Source organism: Sciurus vulgaris (assembly GCF_902686455.1).
Source record: "Sciurus vulgaris genome assembly, chromosome: 9".
NCBI lineage: Eukaryota > Metazoa > Chordata > Mammalia > Rodentia > Sciuridae > Sciurus > Sciurus vulgaris.
Genome location: NC_136469.1, coordinates 105,120,044 through 105,146,742, shown reverse-complemented (window position 1 = coordinate 105,146,742; position 26,699 = coordinate 105,120,044). Strand labels below are relative to the sequence as shown.

At 38.9% G+C, this 26,699-nt stretch overlaps 1 protein-coding gene across 1 annotated transcript in view; it reads left to right on the top strand.

The window, feature by feature from the left end:
* The window catches only part of DCUN1D4 (defective in cullin neddylation 1 domain containing 4), a gene marked incomplete at its 5' end in the record, with an annotated part of 73,547 nt that extends 47,057 nt beyond the window's left edge, over positions 1–26,490 (top strand). Inside the window, 4 exon segments of the mRNA XM_079153097.1 lie at positions 5,723–5,831; positions 23,725–23,829; positions 25,817–25,919; positions 26,043–26,490. Of these exon segments, the coding sequence (XP_079009223.1) occupies positions 5,723–5,831; positions 23,725–23,829; positions 25,817–25,919; positions 26,043–26,098 (373 nt within the window). The 3' untranslated portion in view covers positions 26,099–26,490.
* Between the last annotated feature and the right edge of the window lie 209 nt (positions 26,491–26,699).

Genomic DNA, 26,699 nt, shown 5'->3' with positions numbered 1-26,699 from the left:
TTGTGAAAAAGACAGGTCAGGCTTTATCCAGAACTTTTTACAAATGAGGAAACAAGCATAGAGAGGCCTTGACTTATAAAGGTAACAGAGATAGGAGGAAACCCCAAGACTTGATTCTTAAGTCACATTCTTCCTCTTACAATATTGTCTGATGGCAGATGATGTAAGGTAAAAGCCCAATCATCCTTTTATAGATACCAGTTTCTGTCAGCATGCTCTAGGATTTCAGGGTTAAATTCTCTGATATCTCTTTATAATTATGTTTGTCACATTGGAAAACGTGACCTTATGATTTGAAGCCTTATATGTTTTCCTCACTGTCTTCTGACTAGAACATGTGATGGCTGCTCTTCATTGTGTGTCCTTGTGATTGGCCATAGCAGGATTTTATTTTAAGGCTTTGGAGGCAGCACCATCATCATCTTTCAGGTCCATTGTTATTTGTTTTAGGAGGGTATGATATTCATTTTTTAATAGTTTTAGGTTCTTTTTTACCTTTGTCTTTCCAAAAGAATATTACTGGCTGCCAGGACTTGCCCGTGTGTCTTGAGGGCCACATTTCTTTGAAAGTCAAAGAGGCAGTTTCCTGGGAGAGGTCTGCGGCTCTGTTCTGAAGGCACAAGGTTCTCCCACAGGCTTTTCAGGAACTCTTGTCATGGTGTGTGGTGCAGGTGGTGGCAGGTGGATTCTCACAAGTGACTGCCACCTGGTCTTTGTAATTCAGACTGATCCACTGTATAGGCACAGAGGAATCTGCTTTCTGTTTTTGCTGTGAAACTCAGAGGCTGGTTTCCTTATCAATGAGGTGGGAGATAATTATTTAGAATAACCTTTAAGGTTCTTTGTAGTTTAAACATAGTTTAAACAACTTCAAGAACCCCCTCCAGCCTCCCTAGATTATTCACTTGCTCAGCAAATATTTGAAAGACAGTGGTATGCCAAGCATAGTATTCCAGATCTGGGGAAATAAAACGTATGAACAAGACAAAGTCCATTAAGGCCAGGGTCTTGGAAACAATGTTCAGGTAAAAGATTCATAAGGAATAGGATTATTTTTCTTAATACTATTAACTGTTTAATTATGCTAATTAAATCAGCCTGTATATTTAAGGCATGCATATCTAGTACATAAGAAAACACAGGGTAGTTATTTAAATGCACTGAAATGAAAAGTAGTCCATCTTTTGAACTGTTTTGTCTTCAAAGCTAGAATTAATGTGTATGTGGTAAAACCTATATTTATATACACTAGTATGCATCTTAGACCATTTGGATTACCATAACAGTGTCTCAAGGGGATGAGGATGTAACTCAGTGGTAGAGCATTTGCCAAGCACCAGAAAACAAAACAACTAACAACAGCAACAGAAACCCAGAACAAAAGTACCTTAGACTTGGTGACTTACAAACAACAGAGTTTCATTTCTCCCAGATCTGGAGGCTAGAAGACCTAGATAAGGCACCAGCATTTTGGTTTGTGGTGAAAGTGCATGTTTGGATTCCTGAGTTGATGTTTTCTAGCTGCATCCTCACATGATGGAAAGGAACTCTTTTAATAAAAACACTAATTCCACTTTCAAGGGCTCTTCCCTCATGATGCAGTCTTCTCTCAAAGGCTCCACCTCTTAGTACCATATTCTCGGGGATAAAGATTTCCACATATTAGTGGTGGAGGAAGGGGCAAAGATTCAGACCACACTAGTACATTTGGTTAAAATGCTAAGTTTAAAAAGAGATTGCTGCTGTACAGTGGGAGCATGCTAGAAATAGAAAGTCCATGGGTTTTAGAATTGGAATTTGAATGAATTTTGTCACTTCTTGGTATTTCTGCTAATATCTCCAAACTGGGATGGGAAAGTGACAACATGTGGCTTACGCCTGGGTACTCAAAGCGGAGTCTTCTTGATGCTGGAAGAATTGCCGGCTACTCCCGACCACTCCCCTCCTCGGCCCCAGGCCTGTGGTGTGGAGCAGGAGGTGCCATGAGAAGTGGAGTGGTAGCACCTGGCTGGTGGCCATTCCTGCTGGGCTGATCCATTCTGCTCAGCCCAAGAAAGCATAGCTCTGGCAGACTGACCGTTTACCAACTGCCTTGTTCCAGTGTGTGGGTTTAAGATTACCACTGATGAATTAAGCTAGTGTGGAGGGTGGGGTATAAACTAAAAAGAGTAAGAGAACTGTAGCCAATTTTGTGTAGAACTGATGGTGGACTGGCTAAGTACCTTTGGGCTAAGTCAAGGGATGAAGGCCCTTTCCTGGGTAATGGAGGAGGCCACTTCTGATTTTATAACCTTTGAGGATCATTGTGCTGATGTGTCATTTCTGAACCTGTTGCAGCAGCAACATTCAAATAAGAAATGACCCAACATTTGTGCATTTTTTGTTTTGTGAAATGATGCACCTTCAAAGTGTGACGATCTCTCGACTTCTGTGACTATTGTTCTGTAGGGTGCATAGAAGTACATAGGGAACAAAATGGGTTGAGGAGATGGCTACTTTCCAAAAGGTCTAGGGCTGTCACTTGAACTTCACGGGTCATTTCTTCACATTCCAGCCCGTAGCTGGAATCAAGCCCATCTGAAGGTGTCCTTGCTGCATGGCCACTAGATGGCAACCTCTGGTCTGGACAGTTGACTCAACAGCTTTTTCTCCCAGATGGGGGGTGAGTCCAGAGGCTCTTCAGAACAAGGCCCATTGAAAGCAGATTAAACTCTTTATTGGCAATTTACACTCTAACCCCATGTAACTACCCTTACTGGGTACATGAAGTGGAGCTTCGTGCATTTTATGTTTAAAACATTAAATCTGTTCATTTTCTGCGCTCCAGAGTGTCTTTTAAGCACAGGGACATCTCTCCCCAGGGTTGGGGTTTGAGACTTGCTGCAGAACTAACTTCATGGTTCACCTTGTAGCACTGCCCCAAACCTGCAGCTGTTTTATTTTATTCTTGCCATGTAGTAGTTATCTCCATAAGAAGTCCCTGCTCCTCAACCTGTGAAAACAAGCAGCTGCTCTTCTTGCTCTCAGTGCAGAGGACTGAACTAAACTACAAGTCCAGATCTGGCCAGTGGCCCATGGCTTTGGTCCGTGATCCTTTCTAGTAAAGAGCAGGGACCTGAGCCTTACAGGGTTTGGGGTTGCCTAGCTTCCTTCCTCATGGACCTTCCTCCATTATTAATAATAAATATTATTAATTATATACTCACAATGAGTATCCACTGCCAAGTAACCCCTGCTGCTGCTCTGCCTCCCAGACTTACTCTACTCACTGCTTTCTTGGGTATTTTTCTAGTCTCTCTGGCCCTCATTTGGGTTCTGGCACCAGGTCTTTTACTAGCTTCCAGTGTCTCTTCTTCTTCTTTCCCAAATCCTCCTCCACAAGGGTCTAGAGTGAGCTGCTCAGGATTGCAAGCCTGATCTTTCCCATGATGGGAGGTAGCCTTCATGGTTTCTAGGATTCAGCAAAAAACAAAACAAAACCTTCACTTTGGATCACAGAAGCTCTGTATAGTCTTCCCCTACCTCCCTCGTAGTTTCTTGTCATACTACTTTCCCTCCTGTTCTGTCTACTCCAGCCACAGTGGTTTTCTTCTAGTCCTGCACTGCCACTGGGCCTTTGCAAATGCTCTTCCCAGTATCTGGAGAGCCCTTCCCACCTGCCTGCAAACACCTAGAACCTGTGTGTGTTTCACCTTTCAGCTTATATGTCAATCCCTTGAAGAAATCTTTCCTGGCTTCTAAAATACTCTAATTTTAATCTATTTGTTTTCCAACATCAAAGGAAATAAAGGACATTCTAAATTATTCTGTTTCATTGAAATTAAATATTTAATTTTGGGCTTTTAGACAGTTTATCATCTTAATAGAGCAATCATAAGGACTTGGTTGTTAGCTATCAAAAAGAACTCCCACAAATTTATTGCTAAAAACAAATGTGCTCTATCATAAACCATATTTTAGTATCTAAGGTAGGCAAAATATTTATTTTGATAATACTTCCTAAATGTATTATCTACTTTTACAAGTAGGTAAAAGTTCTACAGAGAAACACAAGGAACCACATGCAGCACTGAAAAGCTTTAATGTTGGTAATGAAAACGGTGACTCTTGGCTCTCATTTTTAAGGGCTGTATATTGCAAATTGTTAATTTGTAAAAATAACCAATTAGTCTACTTATTTATGAAAAGTAGACACTGTTACATGCTGGTAAAAATAGGTTATGGTCACCAGGGCTCCCTGGAGAAATGACTGATTTTAAGTCTGGGGCAGACAAAGAACAAGGTAAGTTGGAAGATCTTGTGGCAGAAAGCAAGGAAGTGCTCAGATACTGGTGGTGGCATGTTAGGAGAGCACTGGAGCCAGCTTTAAGGGAGCACTGACCAAATTGGGATAGTTTACATCAAAAAAGAATAAAGACAGTAACAGATTATAACTTAGTGAATTAAAAGCAAAACATTTAAATCTAGAAAATAGGAAAGGTGGGGCATAGCGCTCATTATAGTAGAATCGTAGTCGATAAAGGTAGAAGGATGGTAGATTAGAATGTCAGTGTCTTGTATCTTCAGATGTACTGATTGATCCAGGCAGGTAACAACAATGGATGCTAAAACCATGTATGTTGTAAATAGGGAAGTAAGTCCCACTCTTGGGGTCTTTAAGGATCATTCCAACACTGCTTCAGAAACTATACTTGGAGAGCCATATGAAATTAAAAGACTTATTATACCCCCATGTCTGGAGAGGAGGGAGGCAGGCACACCACAAAGGGGTGATATGGGAGGTACTCTCAGAGTGTGGGCTTGGACCCATGGGCAAAGGCAGACACAAGCCGAAAGGAAGAGGGAACTTTACTGGTGTATTTGAATATCCCTAGGTCAGGAAGGGGAGAGCAGCAAGGGGAATTGGTGGCAGAGACCATCTGTGTCACATTGTGTACCTGGTCTGGGTAGAGTACTTGTAGCCTTTTTGTGATCATGTCAGGGCATCAAGAAAATAGTTTAAAAAATTTACACATTGAGCAAAATGTTGAGGAACAAGACACTCAGTCTCAGTGTGCCATCCTACAGAGTCCTTAACTACTCCAAAGGCAGAAAACCACCTTGAAATGGAGAACCTGCTAGACATCACCTTTACCGTCTACTTAGTATCAGTAGTGAAACAGGCTGACATGATGAGCTCCTCCTCGGATATCCTGGACAGACACAATATCACATGGAGCGTTCCTGTCAAGTGTTGAGCCTACACCGAATTGTGGGGAAATTACCTGACAAATTGATGTGCCACAAAAATGACTGTGGTCCCTTAAAAAATGACAGAGCTGTAAAGGAAATTTGGGAAACAGTTGGGAAATGTGCATGTGAATTGTATGTTAGCTGAGAAAGTTAACAGTGGTAGACTGTGAAGAGTGATGGCAGTATTAAAGTGTTTAGTAGTGCAGTGGTATTATATTTGCAGCTTCAAATATATAGAAAAAAGTGCACGTATATGAGGGGAATGCATAGATGTGACAGAAGTGAGGGTGTGGGTAAGTGGGTGCTTATTTACTGTTCTATCAACTTACCTGTAAATCCGAAATTTATTTTTAAAAATATAGAAAAAATAGGTCATTACGGACATGTTCCAACTTCAGGGTTTTTATTCCTTCCTTTGGTGTTGTGTTTTATGTTAATTGTCCCAATTTTAAAACAAAGATCATAATTTGCTTTTTTCTTTTTTTCCTAGATGTGATACAACAGAAAAACTCAGAAATACTTTGGATTACTTAAGATCATTATTAAATGATTCCACAAACTTTAAACTTATTTACAGATACGCATTTGACTTTGCACGGGTGAGTTCTCTGGAACCTATCCAGATGTTTCCCTCTCCTCCCTGCCCCTTTTTATTGCCTTTTGGGTTTGTTTTTACATACCACAGCAAAGATCATGAAAAGGTTACTCCCAGGATGCTAGTTAGTATTTCTTTATACATGTACAATTTTAAAAAATAACTGATCTGGTTAAAGATTTTGGTATGTAAGCAAAAAGCTATAGTGGCAGACCTTGACCTTTACAAGTTCTTGTGATCACGGTAACATATATGGGCATATAATGAACTGTTTTAAATGTTTCTTAGGTAAACTTGAAAAAGCTCTCCTTACAGAATGATAAACCTTTGTCTCTCAAGGTACTAGATAAAATAACCATATCTAACCTAGTTTCACTTTGAGTGCTATTATATGATTTAGGAATTGTGTGAATTTCAAACATAAGCTAATTTCCTGTTTATAGTGAGCAAGTCCACGTATGTGAGAGTAGTGGTTCTTTGGTGGGAAGCAAGGCTTAATGTTTTGGCCTGATCGGCATAGGTAGTGAATCCTGAGGCACCAGTTGGCACTGTATTCATTCAGACACAAGCCACAGCCCTTACAAATTGTATTTTTTTCTATAGTGATGTTTTCTATTGTGTCTGTGTGTTTAGTGGATTTGAGTGACTAGGCTTTCTTGATTGCCCTCCCCCCCTCTTTTTTTTTAATGCAGAGAACTTGGTGATGAATTATTCTTTCTTTGGCATCATCATGCTGATCTTTTTCACTTTTTACTCTCTCTGACTCTGCCAGTTTAGTACCAAAGGTTTATTCCACAGCGAATGCTGATGCTTCTGCAGTAACATATTATTAGCAGTTTTCTGTGGTGCCCACAATTAGTGCATTTTTCTTTTATTACAGCCTTCTAATAAAATCATGACATGCATGGAAATACATTGATGTTAGAAATAAGGTGAAATTCAGATGTAGTATTCGACTAAATGATACTTGCATGATTTGTATATGGAAGTTAGTTGCCATATGTTTCCAGAATAGGTACTAGTTTCTAGGATTAAATAGTTTTAAATAGTTTCTTACAAGAGGTTTTTTTTTGTTTTTTGTTTTTTTTTTTAAACCCCCCTTCCATAGTAAGCTGCTGTTTGTGGTTAAGGTAGAAGTCCATTTAGAAGCATCATATTTTATTTCCTACACCTAAATCAGCAGTTTTCTGAATTCCTTGTGGTGGTGGGTGTCTCCCAGATAGCTGCCGTGCTTTAAGATTCACGTTGCTTTACTCTTTTCTGACTTCAACCCATGGTGGCTCATCTTACACGAGCTCCTGGCCTTCTCTTTCTTGATGCCTGCACTGCAGGCTCCCCAGTTGAGGCCCTTGTTTATTCTAACCTGCACTCTTCTTTTTTTTTTTTTTTTTTTTTTTTTTATTGTAAACAAATGGGATACATGTTGTTTCTCTGTTTGTACATGGCATAAAGGCATACCATTTGTGTAATCATAAATTTACATAGAGTAATGTTGTTTGATTCATTCTGTTATTTTTTCCCTTCCCCCCACCCCTCCCACCCCTCTTTACCCTCTATACAGTCCTTCCTTCCTCCATACTTGCCCCCCTCCCTAACCCTAACTCTAACCCTGACACTAACCCTTCCCTCCCCCCCATTATGTGTCATCCTCCACTTATTAGCGATATCATTCGTCCTTTGGCTTTTTGAGATTGGCTTATCTCACTTAGCATGATATTCTCCAATTTCATCCATTTGCCTGCAAATGCCATAATTTTATCATTCTTTATGGATGAGTAATAGTCCATTGTATATATATACCACAGTTTCTTTATCCACTCATCAATTGAAGGGCATCTAGGTTGGTTCCACAGTCTGGCTATTGTGAATTGAGCAGCTATGAACATTGATGTGGCTGTATCTCTGTAGTATGCTGATTTTAAGTCCTTTGGGTATAGGCCAAGGAGTGGGATAGCTGGGTCAAATGGAGGGTCCATTCCGAGTTTTCTAAGGAATCTCCACACTGCTTTCCAGAGTGGCTGCACTAATTTGCAGCCCCACCAGCAATGTATGAGTGTACCTTTCTCCCCACATCCTCGCCAACACCTGTTGTTGCTCGTATTCTTGATAATCGCCATTCTAATTGGGGTGAGATGGAATCTTAGGGTGGTTTTGATTTGCATTTCTCTTATTACTAGAGATGTTGAACATTTTTCCATATGTTTGTTCATTGCTTGTAGAACTTCTTCTGTGAAGTGTCTATTTATTTCCTTAGCCCATTTGTCGACTGGATTATTTGAATTCTTGGAGTAAAGTTTTTTGAGTTCTTTATAGATTCTGGAGATTACTGCTCTATCTGAAGTATGATTGGCAAAGATATTCTCCCATTCTGTAGGCTCTTTCTTCGCACTGCTGATAGTTTCCTTTGCTGAGAGAAAGCTTTTTAGTTTGAATCTATCCCAGTGGTTGATTCTAGCTTTTATTTCTTGTGCTATGGGAGTCCTGTTAAGGAAGTCTGGTCCTAGACCAACAAGGTGAAGATTTGGACCTACTTTTTCTTGTATAATCTGCAGAGTCTCTGGTCTGATTCCGAGGTCCTTAATCCATTTTGAGTTTAGTTTCGTGCATGGTGAGAGATATGGGTTTAGTTTCATTCTGTTGCATATGGATTTCCAATTCTCCCAGCACCATTTGTTGAAGAGGCTATCTTTTCTCCATTGCATATTTTTGGCCCCTTTGTCTAGTATGAGAAAATTGTATTTATTTGGGTTTGTGTCCGTGTCCTCTATTCTGTACCATTGATCTACCTTTCTATTTTGGTACCAATACCACGCCGTTTTTGTTACTATTGCTTTGTAGTAGAGTTGAAGATCTGGTATTGCAATACCCCCTGTTTCACTCTTCCTGCTAAGGATTGCTTTAGCTATTCTGGGTTTCTTATTCTTCCAGATGAATTTCATAATTGCTTGCTCTATTTCTGTAAGGTACGTCATTGGGATTTTAATTGGAATTGCATTGAATTTGTTCAGCACTTTAGGTAGTATGGCCATTTTGACAATATTAATTCTTCCTATCCAAGAACATGGAAGATCTTTCCATCTTCTAAGGTGTTCTTTAATTTCTTTCTTTAGTGTTGTATAGTTCTCATTGTAGAGGTCTTTCACCTCTTTTGTGAGATTGATTCCCAAGTATTTTATTTTTTTCGAGGCTATAGTGAATGGGGTAGTTTTCCTAATTTCTCTTTCTGAAGATTCATCACTTATGTATAAAAATGCGTTGGATTTATGGGCATTGATCTTGTAACCTGCTACTTTACTGAATTCACTTATGACTTCTAAGAGTTTTCTGGTGGAATTTCCAGGTTCCTCTAAATATATAATCATGTCATCAGCGAACAGGGATAGTTTGAGTTCTTCTTTTCCAATTCGTATCCCTTTAATTTCTTTGGTTTGTCTAATTGCTCTGGCCAGAGTCTCAAGAACGATGTTGAATAGAAGTGGTGAAAGAGGGCATCCCTGCCTTGTTCCAGTTTTTAGGGGGAATGCTTTCAGTTTTTCACCATTTAGAATGATATTAGCCATGGGCTTAGCATAAATGGCCTTTACAATGTTAAGGAATGTTCCCACTATCCCTATTTTTTCTAGTGTTTTGAGCATGAAGGGGTGCTATATTTTATCAAATGCTTTTTCTGCATCTATTGAAATAATCATGTGATTCTTGACTTTAAGTCTATTGATATGGTGAATTACGTTTATTGATTTCCTGATGTTGAACCAACCTGCATACCTGGGATGAAGCCCACTTGATCATGGTGCACTATCTTTTTAATATGTTTTTGTATGCGATTTGCTAAAATTTTGTTGAGAATTTTTGCGTCGATGTTCATTAAGGATATTGGTCTGAAATTTTCTTTCCTTGATGAGTCTCTGTCTGGTTTAGGTATCAGTGTGATATTGGCTTCATAGAATGAGTTTGGGAGGGTTCCCTCCTCTTCTATTTTATGGAATACTTTGAGAAGTATTGGAATGAGCTCTTCTTTAAAGGTTTTGTAGAACTCGACTGAGACCCCATCTGGTCCCGGACTTTTCTTTGTTGGTAGGCTTTTGATGACTTCTTCTATTTCAGTACTTGAAATTGGTCTGTTTAAATTGTTTATGTCCTCCTCGTTCAGTTTAGGCAATTCATATGTCTCTAGAAACCTGTTGATGTCTTCGAAATTTTTTATTTTGTTGGAGTATAGATTTTCAAAATAGCTTCTAATTATGTTTTGTATTTCAATCCTGTCTGTTGTAATATTTCCTTGTTCATTCCGAATTTTAGTGATTTGGGTTTTCTCTCGTCTTCTCTTTGTTAGTGTGGCTAAAGGTTTATCAATTTTGTTTATTTTTTCAAAGAACCAACTATTTATTTTGTCAATTTTTTGTATTGTTTCTTTTGTTTCAATTTCATTGATTTCAGCTCTGAGTTTAACTATTTCCTGTCTTCTACTACTTTTGGTGCTGTTCTGCTCTTCTTTTTCTAGGGCTTTGAGCTGTAGTGTTAGGTCGTTTATTTGTTGAGTTTTACTTCTTTTATTGAATGCGCTCCATGAAATAAATTTCCCTCTAAGTACTGCTTTCATAGTGTCCCAGAGATTTTGATATGATGTTTCTTTGTTCTCATTTACCTCTAAGAATTTTTTAATTTCCTTCCTAATATCTTCTGTTATCCATTCATCATATAATAGCATATTGTTTAATCTCCAGATGTTGGAATAGTTTCTGTGTTTTACTCTTTCATTTATTTCTAACTTCAATCCATTATGATCTGATAGAATACATGGTAGTGTCTCTATCTTCTTGTATTTGCTAACATTAGCTTTGTGGCATAATATATGGTCTATTTTAGAGAAGGATCCATGTGCTGCTGAGAAAAAAGTGTATTTGCTCTTGGTTGGATGGTATATTCTATAAATGTCCGTTAAGTCTAAATTGTTGATTGTGTTATTGAGATCTATGGTTTCTTTGTTCAATTTTTGTCTGGAAGATCTGTCCAGTGGTGAGAGAGGTGTGTTAAAATCACCTAGTATTATTGTGTTATGGTCTATTTGGTTTCTGAAATTGAGAAGGATTTGTTTGACATACATGGATGAGCCACTGTTTGGGGCATAGATGTTTATGATTGTTATATCTTGCTGATTTATGCTTCCCTTAAGAAGTATGAAATGTCCTTCTTTATCCCTTCTGACTAACTTTGGCTTGAAGTCCACATTATCTGAAATGAGGATGGATACTCCAGCTTTTTTGCTGAGTCCATGTGCATGGTATGTTTTTCCCCATCCTTTCACCGTTAGTCTATGGATATCTTTTTCTATGAGGTGAGTCTCTTGCAGGCAACATATTGTTGGATTTTTCTTTTTAATCCAGTCTGCCAGTCTATGTCTTTTGATTGATGAATTCAGGCCATTAACATTCAGGGTTATTATAGAGAAATGATTTGGTTTCCCGGTCATTTGGTTCATTTTTTAAATTTTGTTTATTTATTTGTTTGACACAACTTGTTTCCTCCTTTATTTGACAATTCCTTTAGGATAATTCCTCCCTTTGCTGATTTGCTTCTTTGTTTTTCATCTCTTCCTCATGGAATATTTTGCTGAGAATGTTCTGTAATGCTGGCTTTCTTTTTGTAAATTCTTTTAGCTTTTGTTTATCATGGAAGGATTTTATTTCATCGTCAAATTTGAAGGTAAGTTTTGCTGGGTATAAGATTCTTGGTTGGCATCCATTTTCTTTCAGGGCTTGAAAAATGTTGTTCTGGGCCCTTCTAGCTTTTAGGGTCTGGATTGAAAAGTCTGCTGATATCCGTATTGGTTTCCCCCTGAATGTAAGTTGGTTCTTTTCTCTCACAGCCTTTAAAATTCTGTCTTTATTTTGTATGTTAGGTATTTTCATTATAATGTGCCTTGGTGTGGGTCTGTTGTAATTTTGTGTATTTGGAGTCCTATAAGCCTCTTGAACTTGATTTTCCATTTCATTCTTCAGATTTGGGAAATTTTCTGATATTATTTCATTGAATAAATTGTTCATTCCTTTGGCTTGTTTCTCTAGGCCTTCCTCAATCCCAATAATTCTTAAATTTGGCCTTTTCATGATATCCCATAGTTCTTGTAGATTCTGTTCATGATTTCTTACCATCTTCTCTGTTTGTTCAACTTTGTTTTCAAGGTTATTTTGTCTTCAATGTCTGAGGTTCTATCTTCCAGGTGTTCTATTCTACTGGATATGCTTTCTATGGAGTTCTTAATTTGGTTTATTGTTTCCTTCATGTCAAGGATTTCTGTTTGGTTTTTTTTCAATATCTCTAACTCTTTATTGAAATGATCTTTTGCTTCCTGTATTTGCTCTTTTAACTGTCGATTGGTGCGATCATTCAATGCCTGCATTTGCTCTTTCATCTCATCATTTGCTTCCCTGATCATTTTAATTATGTACATTCTGAACTCCTTTTCTGTCATTTCTTCTGCCATGCTGTCATTGGGTTTTATTGATGTAACATCTAGATTTGTTTGCAGCATTTTCTTTCCTTGTTTTCTCTTATTGTTCAGGTATCAGTGGACCGCTGAGATACTGCAGATTTCCTCTATTGACTTACAATATCCCTGAAGATTTCTATATATATCCCCCCTTAGCCTTCAGTAGCCTGAAGTCTTGGAGGAAGTTGATAATGCGGTGCTCCACAAGGAAGCTGCCTCTCTAGGAGTGGTGGCCTTCAGGTGGGGTATAATCCCTGCTAGTGGGCAAGGTGCCTCCACTTGTTGACCAATGGTCATCCAAAGGGGACCTAGGCTACGGGCTGAGGCAAGGCCTGTTTGGGCCTGAGTCTCTAGTTTTACCGTCCTTGTGGGGAAACCTCACCCGGCAGGGAAGACTCACCCGGTGGGGAGGTCTCGCTGGTCAGTTCCCTCCTAGAGGTTCCCCTCAATTACAGCTACCGCCTGGGGTGGGCTGCCTTCCTCTGCAAAGTTCCCAGGGGCCCGGCCCTACCTTCTGGGCCTGGGAGCCTCACCCTCGCAGATGAATCTCCTTAGGCTGCCCCTCCTCAGAGAATCTGCCCACAGGCCTGGAACCTTCGCTCCGCCCTAAGCCTGTCTCTGTGCGGCTCTTCCACCCAGAAGCCTCCTAGATCCTCGGACCCTGCTCTGCACCTAATCGCCTGGCTATGCGGCCCCTCCTCTGAGCAGCCACCTGGGGCCCCGCACAATCGCTCTGAGACCCAGAGACCCACCACACGCCTCTTCCTCCAGACAGCCGCCCAGTATTCCGGTGCAGTCACTAGGAATCCAAGAAACTCACTGTGTGCCTCCACCTCCCACCAACCACCCGTAGCCCTGGGCAATCAATCACTCCGAGTCGAAGTGACCCTCCCCGTTCCTCCTCCTTCTCCAGATAACCCCCCGGGTGTTCATCCTAACCTGCACTCTTAACATTACTCCAGTTTCCATGTCTTTCACTTCTCGTCCAGCATTCACTCCAGTAGGGTGTCTTCCTCTTCCTTCACCCATCCTGTTTCCCAGAGCCTTCAATAACTTCCTATTGCCTTTATGGTAACAAAGTGCTTCCTGGTATTTATAGTCCAGCTGGCCTTATGGCAGCTCTCAGGGACAACCAGGGATGGTTTCATTCACTTCACAGAGGAAGAAAATAGAAAAATTTGAGGCTGGTCACGTTGTTAGTAGACAGTAGATTTAGGACTCAGAGATCTTTTGACTTCAAGTCCAGTCTGTGGCTTACTCCTGGCCCTCGTAGTCAGGTCCCAAGCTGCTTCCCCTCACATTGCCTGTGTCGTGGGGAAGTTGTATTAGCGGTTGCTCACTGAGCCTGCCACCTGGCCGCTCAGCCTTTTTGCTTTCTGCCATTGCTCATTCAGGGTCCTTGCCTAGAGCCCTGTTTGCACTGACACAACTTGCTCCAATTCCAGTCTTCTGAGCTCCAGCCACATGCTTTTGCTTCTACACAGCTTCCTGGATCTTCCTGTCTTGGGGGGCTCTGCTCTCTTCCCTTCTGTTGCCCTGATAATCTCTGTGTGGTGGAGTTTGGGTGCAGGCCTTCATTTTTCCTGATTGGTTGAGAGACTGTGTGTTTTCTACCTTCATTCACCAACAACAGCCATCCCAGTTCTTTGCTTTCGAGGAGCATTTCAAAAAATATTTGTGAATTAAGCCCTTTTATGTAATGATGAATAACAACCACCCATATTGAATCATTAATTGATTACTGGAGCAGTTCAGCTTCAATATGTTCTAAGATTAATTTTTTAATGAATCTTTTTTTTTCCACTTTGTTTTGTTTAGCTGTATCCCAGTTTTTGAGATATTGTATTTTCATTTGATTTGGTTAGAATGGTTACCACTTTCCTTTGTGATTTATTTTCTGACCCATTGGTTATTCAAAAGTGTGTTGCTTATTTTCCAAGTATGTGGGATTTTTTAGTTAATCTTTCCATTGTGGATATCTAATTTAATTCTGTTGTGGTCCAGATAATGTACCCTGTGAGATTTCAGCCTATTTGATTTATGATGCAGAATATGGTCTGCCATGATGGCATGCTTAATATGTATTTGAAAAGAATATTTTGCTGTTATTAAGTAGAGTGCTTTATAAATGACCATTAGGTCAAGTTGGTTGATGTGTTGTTCAGGTCTTCTATCCTTGTTGATTTCTGACTACTGGTTCTATCCATTATTGAGAAAGAGATGTTGAATTCCCTAATTCGAATTTCTAATGATTTCTTCTGCATTTCTTTTGTTTGTTTCTTCATGTATTTTGAAGCTTAGATGTTAGGCTTTGACATACTTTAGTATCGTTATGTCCTCTGGGTAAACTGACCATTTAGCATTGTGAAGGATCTCACTTTATCTCCTGTAGTATTCCTTGTCCAGAAGTCCACTTTGTCAAATACCAATAACAGCCACTCCAACTTTCTTTTCATTGAAGTTTGCATGATTCATCTTTTTACTTCCTTCTGCTTTTAACTTACTGATTTCTATGTATTTAAGGCGGATTTTTTATAGATAGAATGTAGTTGGATTTGACAAATACCTATCTTAATTGATATGCTCAAATCATGTATGTTTAATGTAATGATTAGTATGGTTACATTTGTGGTTTTTTTTTGTCTTGCTATTTTTCCCCCTATCAGTCTCATCTGGTTTTTGTTTTTTCATTCCTGTTTATGCCTTTTGGGGAATTAAGGGTATGTAGTTTCATTGATTCCACTTTATTTCTCCTATTGCCTTATTAGCTGTATCTCCATTTTATATTTCTAGTGGTTACTCTAGGCCTTTCAGTATACCTCTTCAAAGTTTTTCAGTCTGTCTTCAAATAATAATATACCTCTTTAGTAAGAACCACATATGGGTACCACAGCACACATTCGTTTGCCCTCCCGTACTTAATGCTGCTGTCATACATTTTACTGCTATAAATCTCACAAGATGTTAGCATTTTTGTATTAAATAGGCAAACATGTCTTTTGCAAGTACTCAAATTGATGCCATTTCTGTGCTTTTTATTCCTCTTGCATAGATCTGAATTTCTATCTGGTATCATTTTCCTTCTGCCTAAAAAACTTTCTTTAATGTTTCTCAGTACAGATCTACTGGTGATGAATTCTCTAAGCCTTTATTTTTGCCTTCAATTTAGTCTGATACTTCTCAAATAAGTATTCTAGGTTGATATTTTATTATTTCAGTAGAATCTCCTCATTGTCTTCTGCATTGTATACTAGTTCCTCATGATAAGCCTGTTGTTCTTTATTCCTTTGAAAATAATGTCTTGGGGCTGGGGTTGTGGCTCAGTGGTAGAGCACTTGCCTAGCACATGTGAGGTCCTGGGTTCAACTCTCAGCACCACATAAAAATAAATAAAATAAAGGTATTGTGTCCATCTGCAACTAAAAAATAAAAATTAAAAAAAAAATCTTTTGTTTTCTAACTGCATTAATTCCATGCTTTTCAGCAAGTGATTGTGATGTTCCTGGCATTGTTATTTTCCTTACACTTATTTAAGTTGGGATTTGTTGAATTTTTTGGATCTGTGAGTTTTTGAGTTTATGTTAAGTTGGGAAATCTTTCGGCTATTATTTCTTCTGATTTCTTCTTCTATTCTTCTTGGACTACAAAATGTTTGTGTTAGATTGCTTAATACTGTTCCACACGGCACTGCTGCTCTGTTCGCTTTTTTCTGTTTTCTCCCCTTCCATTTTGGATAATTTTTACTACTTTGTCTTCTAGAATTAATTTTTTATTTTGCTGTATCTATTTTCCTGTTCATCCCAGACAGTATATTTTTCATTCTAGATAATACACTTTTCATCTCCAGAGGTTCTTTTGGGTCTTTTTATATCTTCCATTTCTCTCCGCATCATGATGTTTCCTTGCCTCTCCTTGAACATCTAGGATATGTTCATTAGAAAATGTTTAACAACCTTGCCTTTTGGTTTTATCATATGTCATTTCTAGGTCTGTGTCTATTGGTTGATTTTTCTTTTGACTGAGTCCTACTGTTCAGTGTCTTTGCTTTTCTAGTATTTTTTTTGTTGGTGGTAGTTATTATGAATTTTATGTTTCTGGTTATTACTAGATTTTGATAGTCCTTTAAACAGTGGTGGGTTTCTTTTTTTCCTGCATAGTTAACTTACTTGAATTTGAATGGATCTTTTGTTAGGGCTAGCCAGAACAGCCTTTCTTCTAGTGATGCTCTAGCCTTACTAAACCCTTCAAGGACTCTCTTCAGTGTGCCCTGAGTATCCTGAGATCTTTCCATGCTGACCAATGGAACTACAAACTATCTCCAACACCTGGCCCTGGGAGTGCCCGCCTAGTTGTTTGCAGTAGATTCCTCTCCAGTGTCAGGTTCCTTCCCTTTATGTGTGTGCAGATTAGTCCTCAGCCAAAGACTGAAGAAGACTGCTCTGCTCGGGAGACCTCCGGATCTCTCTGCATGCCTCCCACCTGACTGGCATTTTTCCTCACAAAGTATAGTTCCCTTTGCCTCCCTGACCTCCAAGCTCTGTTTTCTCCAACTCGGTAAGACTGCTGGGCTCAGTTTAGGTTTCCCTTTCCTTTATTACAGCTTGGAAACTGCCTCCACAGGGTCAGCTGGTGTCCTGTAGGACTTACCTTGTTAGATTTTTCTCAGGGGTCATGGTCCTCCTGCAGAGTGTGAAAGCCAATGTAAATTCATATCTTTTGTCCAAATTTCTGCTTGTTTTTAAATGAAAAGGGAAATCTGGCCTTGGTTGGAAGCAGAGCTCAACCCCTGCCCCCAATATTTTTTTTTCATAATAGAAAATGACTACTGAAGATAATACATTGTAATCAACACAGCAGATCTTTTAAAAATCAGACTTTTAATGAAAATTGAACTTCCTGACCATTTTAATATCCTAAATATTATATTGCAAACAATAAAATAGCATGTTAAGTATTCTAAATTACATTCAAATACTCCAGAAAAGAAACTAATGTAATACCATAAAATGATAAATGGCCCTTCTAACATCTCCACCAAAATTACAGTTCCGAGTGGATATTTCTTTCCTCACATTTCAACCCTGTAACCAATTAAAATTAATAATTAGCTATAAACTTATATTATTTTTCACCAGTTTTTTCTCTGAACTGTACTTATTTATAGTTTTATAATTGTCACAGAATCACGAAATTTCCAAGCTGAAAGAAACCTTAGAGGTCATCTGGTCCAGTCTTGTCAATATACAGAGATGAAACAGAGCCAGGGAGAAGGGAACAGCTAATGGCCTGAGATCTGCCCTTGATATGTGGGCCAGTCCCCTCCCAGAACCATGCTGTCTTTCCTGACTCAAACTGTCACCACCCCGTTGTGTCTTGTTAGAGAAAGATGGTGAGATAAAAATGTCAAGAGCCAAATGGTTAGTTCTCTGATACAATTGGAATTTTGTCTTAGTGTTTTTATGCATAGGGTTTTTTTTTCTCCTAGATGTAAATTATATTCATTATACAAACTATTGCATGGAGTTCTTTAAATAACAGCCTCCTCCACTCCTTGGTTCTTTTTCTTTTTTGAGATGGGGGTCTTACTATGTTGTCCCGGTTGGTCTGGAACTCTGGTGTCAAGTAATCATCCCTCCTCAGCCTTCTGAGTAACTGGTACTACAGATATGCCACTATGCCAGCCTTGGTTCATTTTGAAAAAGATCTAGTGAGAACAAGAAGACTGGATAAAGAGAAGGAGATGAAAGACTAAATACAGTTATTTTTCATTTTGATTGAGAATAGTTGGTCTGTGCCAGCACAATTGATTTTTTTTTTTTTTTTTTTACATTCTCAGTAGTGGAGGCAAGCTCTGGGAGTCTGGGGGAGGTTGGCACTTGGCATTTTGAGAAGGGTGAATGTTGAGTTGAGTGAGGTGCTGATTAGCAGCATCGAAGACCAGATAAAAGCAGAGACCATGAGTTCACATAACAGCAGGGCTTTTTTTTTCCCCCCCTTTCCTAGCATTGTAATCCTTCCCCGATACCAAGAGGAACAGATTTAGAATGAGAAGTTTGTGGCCTTGGAGTACAAAAGTTGAGAGGAGCCCTGGTGGAGTGGTTCAGGTGAACCAAGATAGGATCAGGAAGGAAGTGGGGACAGGTGAGGCTGCTGGATGCCAAGAAGGAGAAGCTTTTAGGACCAAGTCGAGTGAGCATAAGAATGAGAGTGTTTGCAGGGTCTAGGGTGAGGGTAGCACCTTTTGTCTTTTTACTCCTTGAAATAGACCTTAAAGCAGTCCAATGGAAGGGTCTTGTGGAGGCAGGAGACACCTGGGGGAACTCATTTTAGGAATGCTCTTGTGACCAGTGAGTTTGTTACCAGATCAAACTAGTTTCTTGATGTGCTCACTGTTCCAACAGAAGGTGCCATTGGCTTCTATTTATTGTCTCTGAGGAGGTGATTCAGGAAGATTTAAGAGGACACACAAAGCCAACGTACTTGTTCTTCCAAGAAAAATAACAGCTAAACTAGAAATGATTATGGTTGTTACTGACAGAATTTGCTAAGGAAACTTACAAGGTCTTGTGTTCAACAGTTCCTGTTATCAAGAGAATTCTTCCTGCCGTTCACCTTTCTCTGTGAACGTTTGGAACTACTTTCTCTTCTAACATGAAGCATTTTCTCACTTACTAACTGATATATTTGTCTAGTTTTCCTTTCTCTACAAACTTCCAGCACAGGCACTCATGCATGTGTGTGCACACACGCACATTCTCTCTCTCTTCTCTCGCACGTGTGCTCACTCTCTTTCTCTCTCACCTTTCCCCTCACATTTCTTTGCAATTATAAGGAAAACAAAAAAAAAGGTAAGCCCGGATGAGGTCAAGAATAGGAGTAATATGAAGTAGTCATCTAATTGCAGGTACATGGGCCCTAAAAATCCTTTGTTAGTTTTAAGGTTCCTCCTTGGCTATTGCCAAATGAAAACTCAGGTTTGCCCAGCAAAATTGGCCTGTTTATCTCTTAATGTTTCAATTGCTCTTCCCTCATTACCACCCCAGGAAGGAATATGGTATTATATAAAAGACCTCAGGCTCAGAATCAGATTTCCTGGTTTAAGTTCCAGCTCTACCATTTATTGATTGTTATTTAAGTTCCTCTGCCTCAGTTTCTTTATCTATAAATTGGGAATGATAATAGTACCTGTCCTAATGGTATTGAAAGAGTTTGGGACATTTTTTGTATTAAAGTAAGAACCCCTTTGGCCCAAGTTAACCATAGAATTAGAAGAAAGGAAACTGCAAACCTCAGGTTTCAATAATGACTTATTTTATCAGAGTAGTGCTTTCCTATAGTAGAATATGATTGTACCAAACAAAATAATAAGCAAAGTTTGTGCCTGTCGACAGACTTCTTTCTCTTGTTTTAGAGGAGGTGTCAAAAGTTGAGCTTAGCCAGGCGTGGTAGTGCACGTCTGTAATCCCAACAACTCGGAGGCTGAGGCAGGAGGATGGATAGTTCAGAGCCAACCTCAGCAACTTAGCGAGGCACTAAGAAACTCAGCAAGACCCTGTCTCTAGTTAAAATATTTTTAAAAGGGGGTGTGGTGCTGGGGATTGGCTCAGTGGTTAAGCGCCCCTGGGTTCAATCCCCAGTACTAAAAAAGAAAGAAAGAAAAAAAAAAGTTGAGTTTAGTTAATTGCTTTGCAAATATTGTTACTCATAAAATATTATTGGTTTAGTTATTTAAGAGCATAATTAGTTTAGATTTTTTTTTCCCCAGCAAGCGGATGGTTACTCTTGGATTTTATGACTTTTTGTTTTTTTAATGCTTTTTTTTTTAACCATTCAAAAAATGCTTTCTGTATTTTCACTTTCACAAACTGAACCAGCATTTGCGATTTGAATTCTTGAGAGCCTCTGTTTCACCCGACGTTCGTTGGTGTAGGCAGCTGTGTTAAGGAGGATCGCATTTTCCCTGGGTCTCAGCATGAGAATGCCATGGTGTGTGCCATGGGTCTCATTGAGGCCTTTTGATTTCACATACAGTTTCAAAGTCGGTCTTCATTTATGTTTAGAATCACAATCGCTAATATACCTTTTCCTGATTCCAGCTAGTTTCTCTTAAAAAGCTTCATGGTTTTTTTTTTTTTTTTTTTTTTTTTCCTGCTGGGTTTTTTTTTCATTACAATTTTAGTAAAAGTTTCTTTTTGCATGTAATTTTCAAACTATTAAAACCGAAAATTGGAAGTAGATCATCTGGAACAGTTTGAGGCCTCTCTAGCAGATATGGATGCTTAAATATGTAAACATTTGTTTTTGTGATATACTTAATTTACATATTTATAATTAACTTTTTAAATTCTGTTTTTGTTTTGCTTTTTTAAGTCACTTGTGCCACTTTAGGGAAGAAAAGCTTAGTTGTTGGCATCTTATAGGAGGACCTACACTTGAACAGTCTTACATAAACAAAGGCACTTTTAAAAAATTGGAACTCTAAATCAGACCTTAATAAAACTTCTTTATTCTACATAAACTGTTATTAGTCTTCAGCTTCAGGAGTGTATTTATTCCACATATAAAATATAACTTCTTAGACTATTCCTAATGGGATCCTTTGGTTTTGCAACTGCACTGTTAAAGGCCTTTTCCCTTCTATAACTGCTGTGCTTTTAATCCATGTTTAAGGAAAACAATAAAATAAAGTCTAGTTGTGTATTATGCAGGGTTGGTATGACCAAAGCTGTTCATTTTCTATGATTATTTGAGAAATGACACAAAATTATTTTTCTATTCATCTTAGAAAATTAAAGTTTAGTAAATATTATACATTTTTGGATTAAGAGGTAGAAAGAAAAGTTTTCATTTCCCTCTCCTTTAATCTGAATCGGCCTTCTGGGATTGCTGGTTAGCTCTTGGCAGGCTGTCTCAGGTATTTTCTGCTTAGATACTCACCTTGGGATACAGAAATGTGTTGGTCTGTCCCTTACTTCTTGGTGCTTCATGAGCAGAAGGTTACAGGATTGATTTTCACAGTGTACTATTTTAATTTCTTGCAAAGACTTTTTGGATTTCTTTGCTGTACTCCTTGAAATGGTTAAGGTGATTTTTTTTTTTTTCTTTTCGATGCCCATAATGTTGATGGCTGCCTGATAGCATCCTGGGAAATTCATTTCATTTTTAATTTGGAACCTCTTTGCAGAGAATACCCTTAGGGATCATTGTAGTCAGAGAACCCTGGGGAGTGTCTCCATTTTGATGTTTAGTAGGCATTTTCTGTGGGCTCTCTCAACTGTGTTGTTCCTAGGAATTTTGAGTGTTTCCAGTTATGGTCATTTGCACTTAGGCACAAGTCCACATACAGGCACTGTTGGTTGTCAGTGAGATGCCACTGTTCAGACTGTGAGTGCATCCATAATATCTCTCTCTTATTTGCTAGGCAGAAGATGGTGTTAGTGAGGAGCTGCTGGCTGGCACCCTGCAGAGCAGGAGTGAGTGAGTGCTGTTCAGCTCTCCGGTCCTGTGAGTCTGATGCCTCTCCTCCATGTTCTGGCATCACTGCCAAACACACGTTGAAATCCTTCGTGATCATCAGTTTGTCGGATGATTATATTGTTGCAAAGAGTCTGTCCAGGTCCTTTTGTATCTTTTTTCTTTTTTGTCACCTTAGTGTATGTCTATTGTGGTGGGGACATAGGCACTGATGATGATGGAAGAAAGCACAGTATATTTCACAGCCAGACTAGAGATTTGGGGATTTGGTGAATGATGACAAACTTTGAAAAGGAAGGCTCTTTAGAGCACCCTGTCATCAACCCAGTTCTACGTGAGCTTTTGTTTGACAAATGGACTTCGGCCTGGTCTGTGGTACCGCGTGTGTTTCTCAACAATTTACTCATTTTTCTTGTGGATCGCTTTATGGTATGGTGTGCCGTTGCTGTCTGCCACACCTACTACAGGCTAAGGGGTTGTTTTCCATATGCTTTCACAGTGTTTCCCGGAAGCATGAACACTTGAAATGCAACAAGCCAATGAAGCTTGGTTGACAATCTCTAGGTCACCTCTTCTACTGTCCTTCTCTCCTTTGTGAGTACTGACCAAGGGACAGGCAGAGAAGGCTGTGGGAAGGAGGCCCCCTGTTCACATACAACTGTGGAATTGGGATGCCCCTGCCATCATCAGATTTGAGTTGGGCAGTGGAGAAGTGTGGCACGGTGCCATTTGACCTAACCATTATACTATATGACTGAGAACAAAACTGACCTATTAGACATCTTCCTTAAGCAGCACGTTTCTGTATCTTCATCTCCCTCATTTGCTATTGAGTGAGGCCCTTATATTTGCTGTATTAAGTTCTTCTCTTAAAATCAGTGTCATGGGTAGAAATTCACTGTGTACCAAAGAGCACTTCACTGTTGGAGTGGAAGGTATGTGTGGCTGCACACTGGACTGATGCGGGTGGTCACAGCATCCTCCCTTAATGAAGTGAGCATTTAGATTGCACACTAGTGGGATAGCCATGCACATTCTCCTTTTGTAAAGCTTCTGTAAATTTCTACAACAGTTCAGGTACCACGTGGAGGCTAGCTTTGGATGTGTAAGATACTCTTGTGAACCCAGGCCCTTTCTCCCTTTCGTGGGAACTGCCTACTTGTAGTTCTAGAATGGAAACTAGAAAGATGAATTGAGAAATTAGGATCTTTAATTGCAAATATAAGATGAGTGAGCTTAATCTACATTTATCTCTTTTCTGGTTTCCTTATGAGATGTCTTTCACTTGGTTACTAGTTAGGGACAATTTGCTCGCAGAATCATGTCTAAGAAATCTAAGGTAAGAAGGATTGTAAAGACATCCTGCTTTCCCCCAGCACAGGTGGCTGAATACATCCTCTGATTAGGAATCTCCAGAGCGCAGCATTTAGTGGAATTTAATTCCAGCACATTTAGGTACAAGAAAAATATTTACCCCATGAACTAAAACTGTTGGAAAAATAATATTTGTTAAGGAAACCTGATTCCTAAGCATGGAAATCAAATCTTTACATTCCATTTAACTAAGTATGGGCTTTAGGATCAACAATTATGATTTCTATAATTATCAGAAGTGTCAAGCAAGTTAGTAAGTTATAGATTTTTATTTATTCTATGAAATGATTATAGGTACTGCTACATAATTAATTTTGCATTCAATTGACTTGAATCTTTATTACAATAAATTTATATAATACCAAAATGATCAAGATTTCCATTGTGTGTGACTTACCTTCCTTCCCTCTGCCTTAGTCTCCATTTGATTTTTTTTTTTGATGGTGTATGGTAAATGAGTTGTTTACAAATTTTTCGTTGAAGTGAAATACAAATTTGGATTATTGGAACTTATTATTTGGAGGCATCTGGCTCATCCTTGTTTTTGTTTGTTAAACAGGAAAAGGACCAGCGCAGCCTAGACATAAACACTGCCAAGTGCATGTTGGGACTGTTATTAGGAAAAATCTGGCCCCTTTTTCCAGTTTTTCACCAATTCTTAGAGGTACCAAATTGTTATTTTATGAAATGTATGTTTGCTTGCTTAGAACTACCAAGTATATTTTCTTTAACCATTTTGTGTCATTTTCGTTTGTCGTATTTTATCACTCATAGTAAACATGGTGCTATAATTGCTGTCAGTCAGCACCACCTGTCTTCTTGTCATTGCACAGTGCATCGTTCTACGTTACGGTGCATCGGATACAGCTACGGCTCTGTCCTTGTCTCTCCTCTCTTAGCCCAGTTTTAAAAGCTTCACTGCTGTTTATATTTCCTGCTCCTTATAACAATAGGAAAACAAGGTTTTCTTTTTTTAATGGCTTTAGATGAATTTCTAGCTTTATTATAAGCAAAGGTTAAAAAATAGCCATCTGCCTTCTTACTAAAATTAGTTTGTAACCTATTCTTATTTACTCTTATCTCCTAGTAACTTGGGGAATTGAGATCAACTTGAGAAAACTGACAATATCTCCTTCAGATCTATGTTAGAAGCAACCAGCATTACTCCATCATTCTTTGTTTACTTTAAGTATTGATGATCAGAATTTTTGAGCTGCTGGTTTTAGGAGCTGGTTGAAATGTCCTACTGTAGCACTGGAAGTGTCTGAGGTATCTGAGTTACTTGGGCTGTCTCTGACATTCTCCTCATCCTCATGCCCCAGTCCTTTTAAAAATGCCCTTTGCTTGCAAGAATACCCTAGACATAGTTGAGTTTGGAGAAAATCCTAGAGTCTTCCCAGACTCCAGCTTCCCTCCTGAATTAATAATCTTTCTTACAACTGATTTTAGTAACTGTTCAGAAGAACCTAACAATTGATACAATTCTTTGAGGACTGTTAATTAAACACTACTTTTAACATTATTATCTGGGACTCAGTGTAAGTATTTGTTTACCTGATGCTCCCCTCTAGGTCTGGTCTCTTGTCATTTCTCTGACAACCCTGTGAGATAAGCTTGCTATTTTGGAACAAAGATGGTGAGCTGAGCAGGACTCAGCTGAGTGGGGAGGGTCCTTAACTGAAAGACCTGGCTGTGAGGAAACTTGACTTTGCAGTTCCAGGAGCATTACCAGCTGTTTCAAACTAGTTTTTGATCCCACTTGCATAGAAAGTTAAACTTATAGTCTGTGCTTTGCTCTTTTATGAATTTACATTTTCTTTTAAAAAAACAGTGATCCTTTGATTCTAGCTTTTCTTACGTTTGCATCCTCAAAACCATTGACTTAATTAATTCTCTTTGTTTTTTATGCATTCATATTGTTTTCCTGTGTTTTAGTGGCAAGGATTTAAAAATTGTTGGTTGCGAATTTTATTTTAAAATCTGTATTTAGGGATACTGTATTTAAAAATACACCTATAGCATATTTCTTGTCTAAAAGGACTATGAGGAGCTACTTCATAGCTATTCCAGTTTCTTTTATGATCAGATTCAAGTTCTTAATTATTTGAACAGTAATTTCCTTCAGAGGCAAGAACCCTAGTTCTGAGGCCACTTGTAGCACTGACACAGGTTCTATCAAGTGGCCCACTGCTGTATGTGCTTCAGGCCAGCAGCTTGGCAGTGAGCAGTGCTGGTCGTGTGGAGGGCTGTTAGGGGAGCTATTCTTTATGTAACACTTTGTGCCAAGGACTGAATAGAATGCTTTACATAAATTTTTAAGTTATCTCTTAATTCTTGTGGCTTTGCCAGGAAGTAGGTACCATCCCCATTTGACATGAAAGTGCTTCCACTGTATAGAAATTTCACTTCCAGGAATATATGAAATTGTGTTTCTTTGATCTTCTTGTTATCAGACTGCCCCCCCTCCATATTTTGTTATGAAAATTGTCATCTTAAATTCTACTCTTGCTCTTCCTGGCTTCCTCCTGGATCAGTGTTTGAATGGAAGGGATTAACCCTACATGAACTTTTATTAGGTTGGTTCATACAGGAATTGAAATCATCCTACTTGTTCATTTTAAGTGTAATCATATTCCTTTTCCCTCTGTCAGCAATCAAAATATAAAGTGATTAACAAAGACCAGTGGTGCAATGTGCTGGAGTTCAGCAGAACAATTAACCTTGACCTCAGCAACTACGATGAAGATGGAGCATGTAAGTACTGGGTGCCGAGTGTCCCCCCACCCACATCCTTGTACGTAGCCTGCCTTCCTCACTGAGAAAAGCCTCAGAGCCACCTTGTTGTGTTTTTTTCTTTCTTTCTCTCTCTCTCTCCAGGGCCAGTTTTATTGGACGAGTTCGTGGAGTGGTATAAAGACAAACAGATGTCCTAGGACTTTATGCATAGCAGCGAGAGAGTCACTGTTACCACAGTTATGTCACCCATTAGCCATAAATTGCTGTTTGTATCAAAGCGCATGCTGCTTTTCTTGCACTGTCTCCCTTTCACAGGGATGTTTTGGTGTTTGCTGTTGAATGGGCCAGCTCTGCTTGCTGTGTAGCATTGTTCTCTTGGAAGGCTGCTTTGCAGTTTGTATTTACACTACAGATTGGTGAATTTGCCAACGTCCTCACTGTGATTATGTGTATATTGCTGTTTAAATTTTGTATATGTGTATAAAAAGAAAAAGCTTCACCTAGAGATTATTTCTGCAAAAATGTATTGTAAAAATAATTTTGTGGCATATTTCTAGTCCCTTTTTTCAAATGAACCAATTATACTTTATTTGGTCTCAAATGTAGCATTTCAGAAAACAAGAAAACAACTGTTACCATAAGCAAACATTAATTGCCAGAATTAACCATACTGTTTAAGAGGCCAACTTCTGGAAGGAAGTAGAAGTCATAACTTTTCAGTGGCATATGCCAAATATCATATGGTTTACTTGACAATGTTAGCATTTTAAAGTGACAAAAGTTATAATTATTTGACCG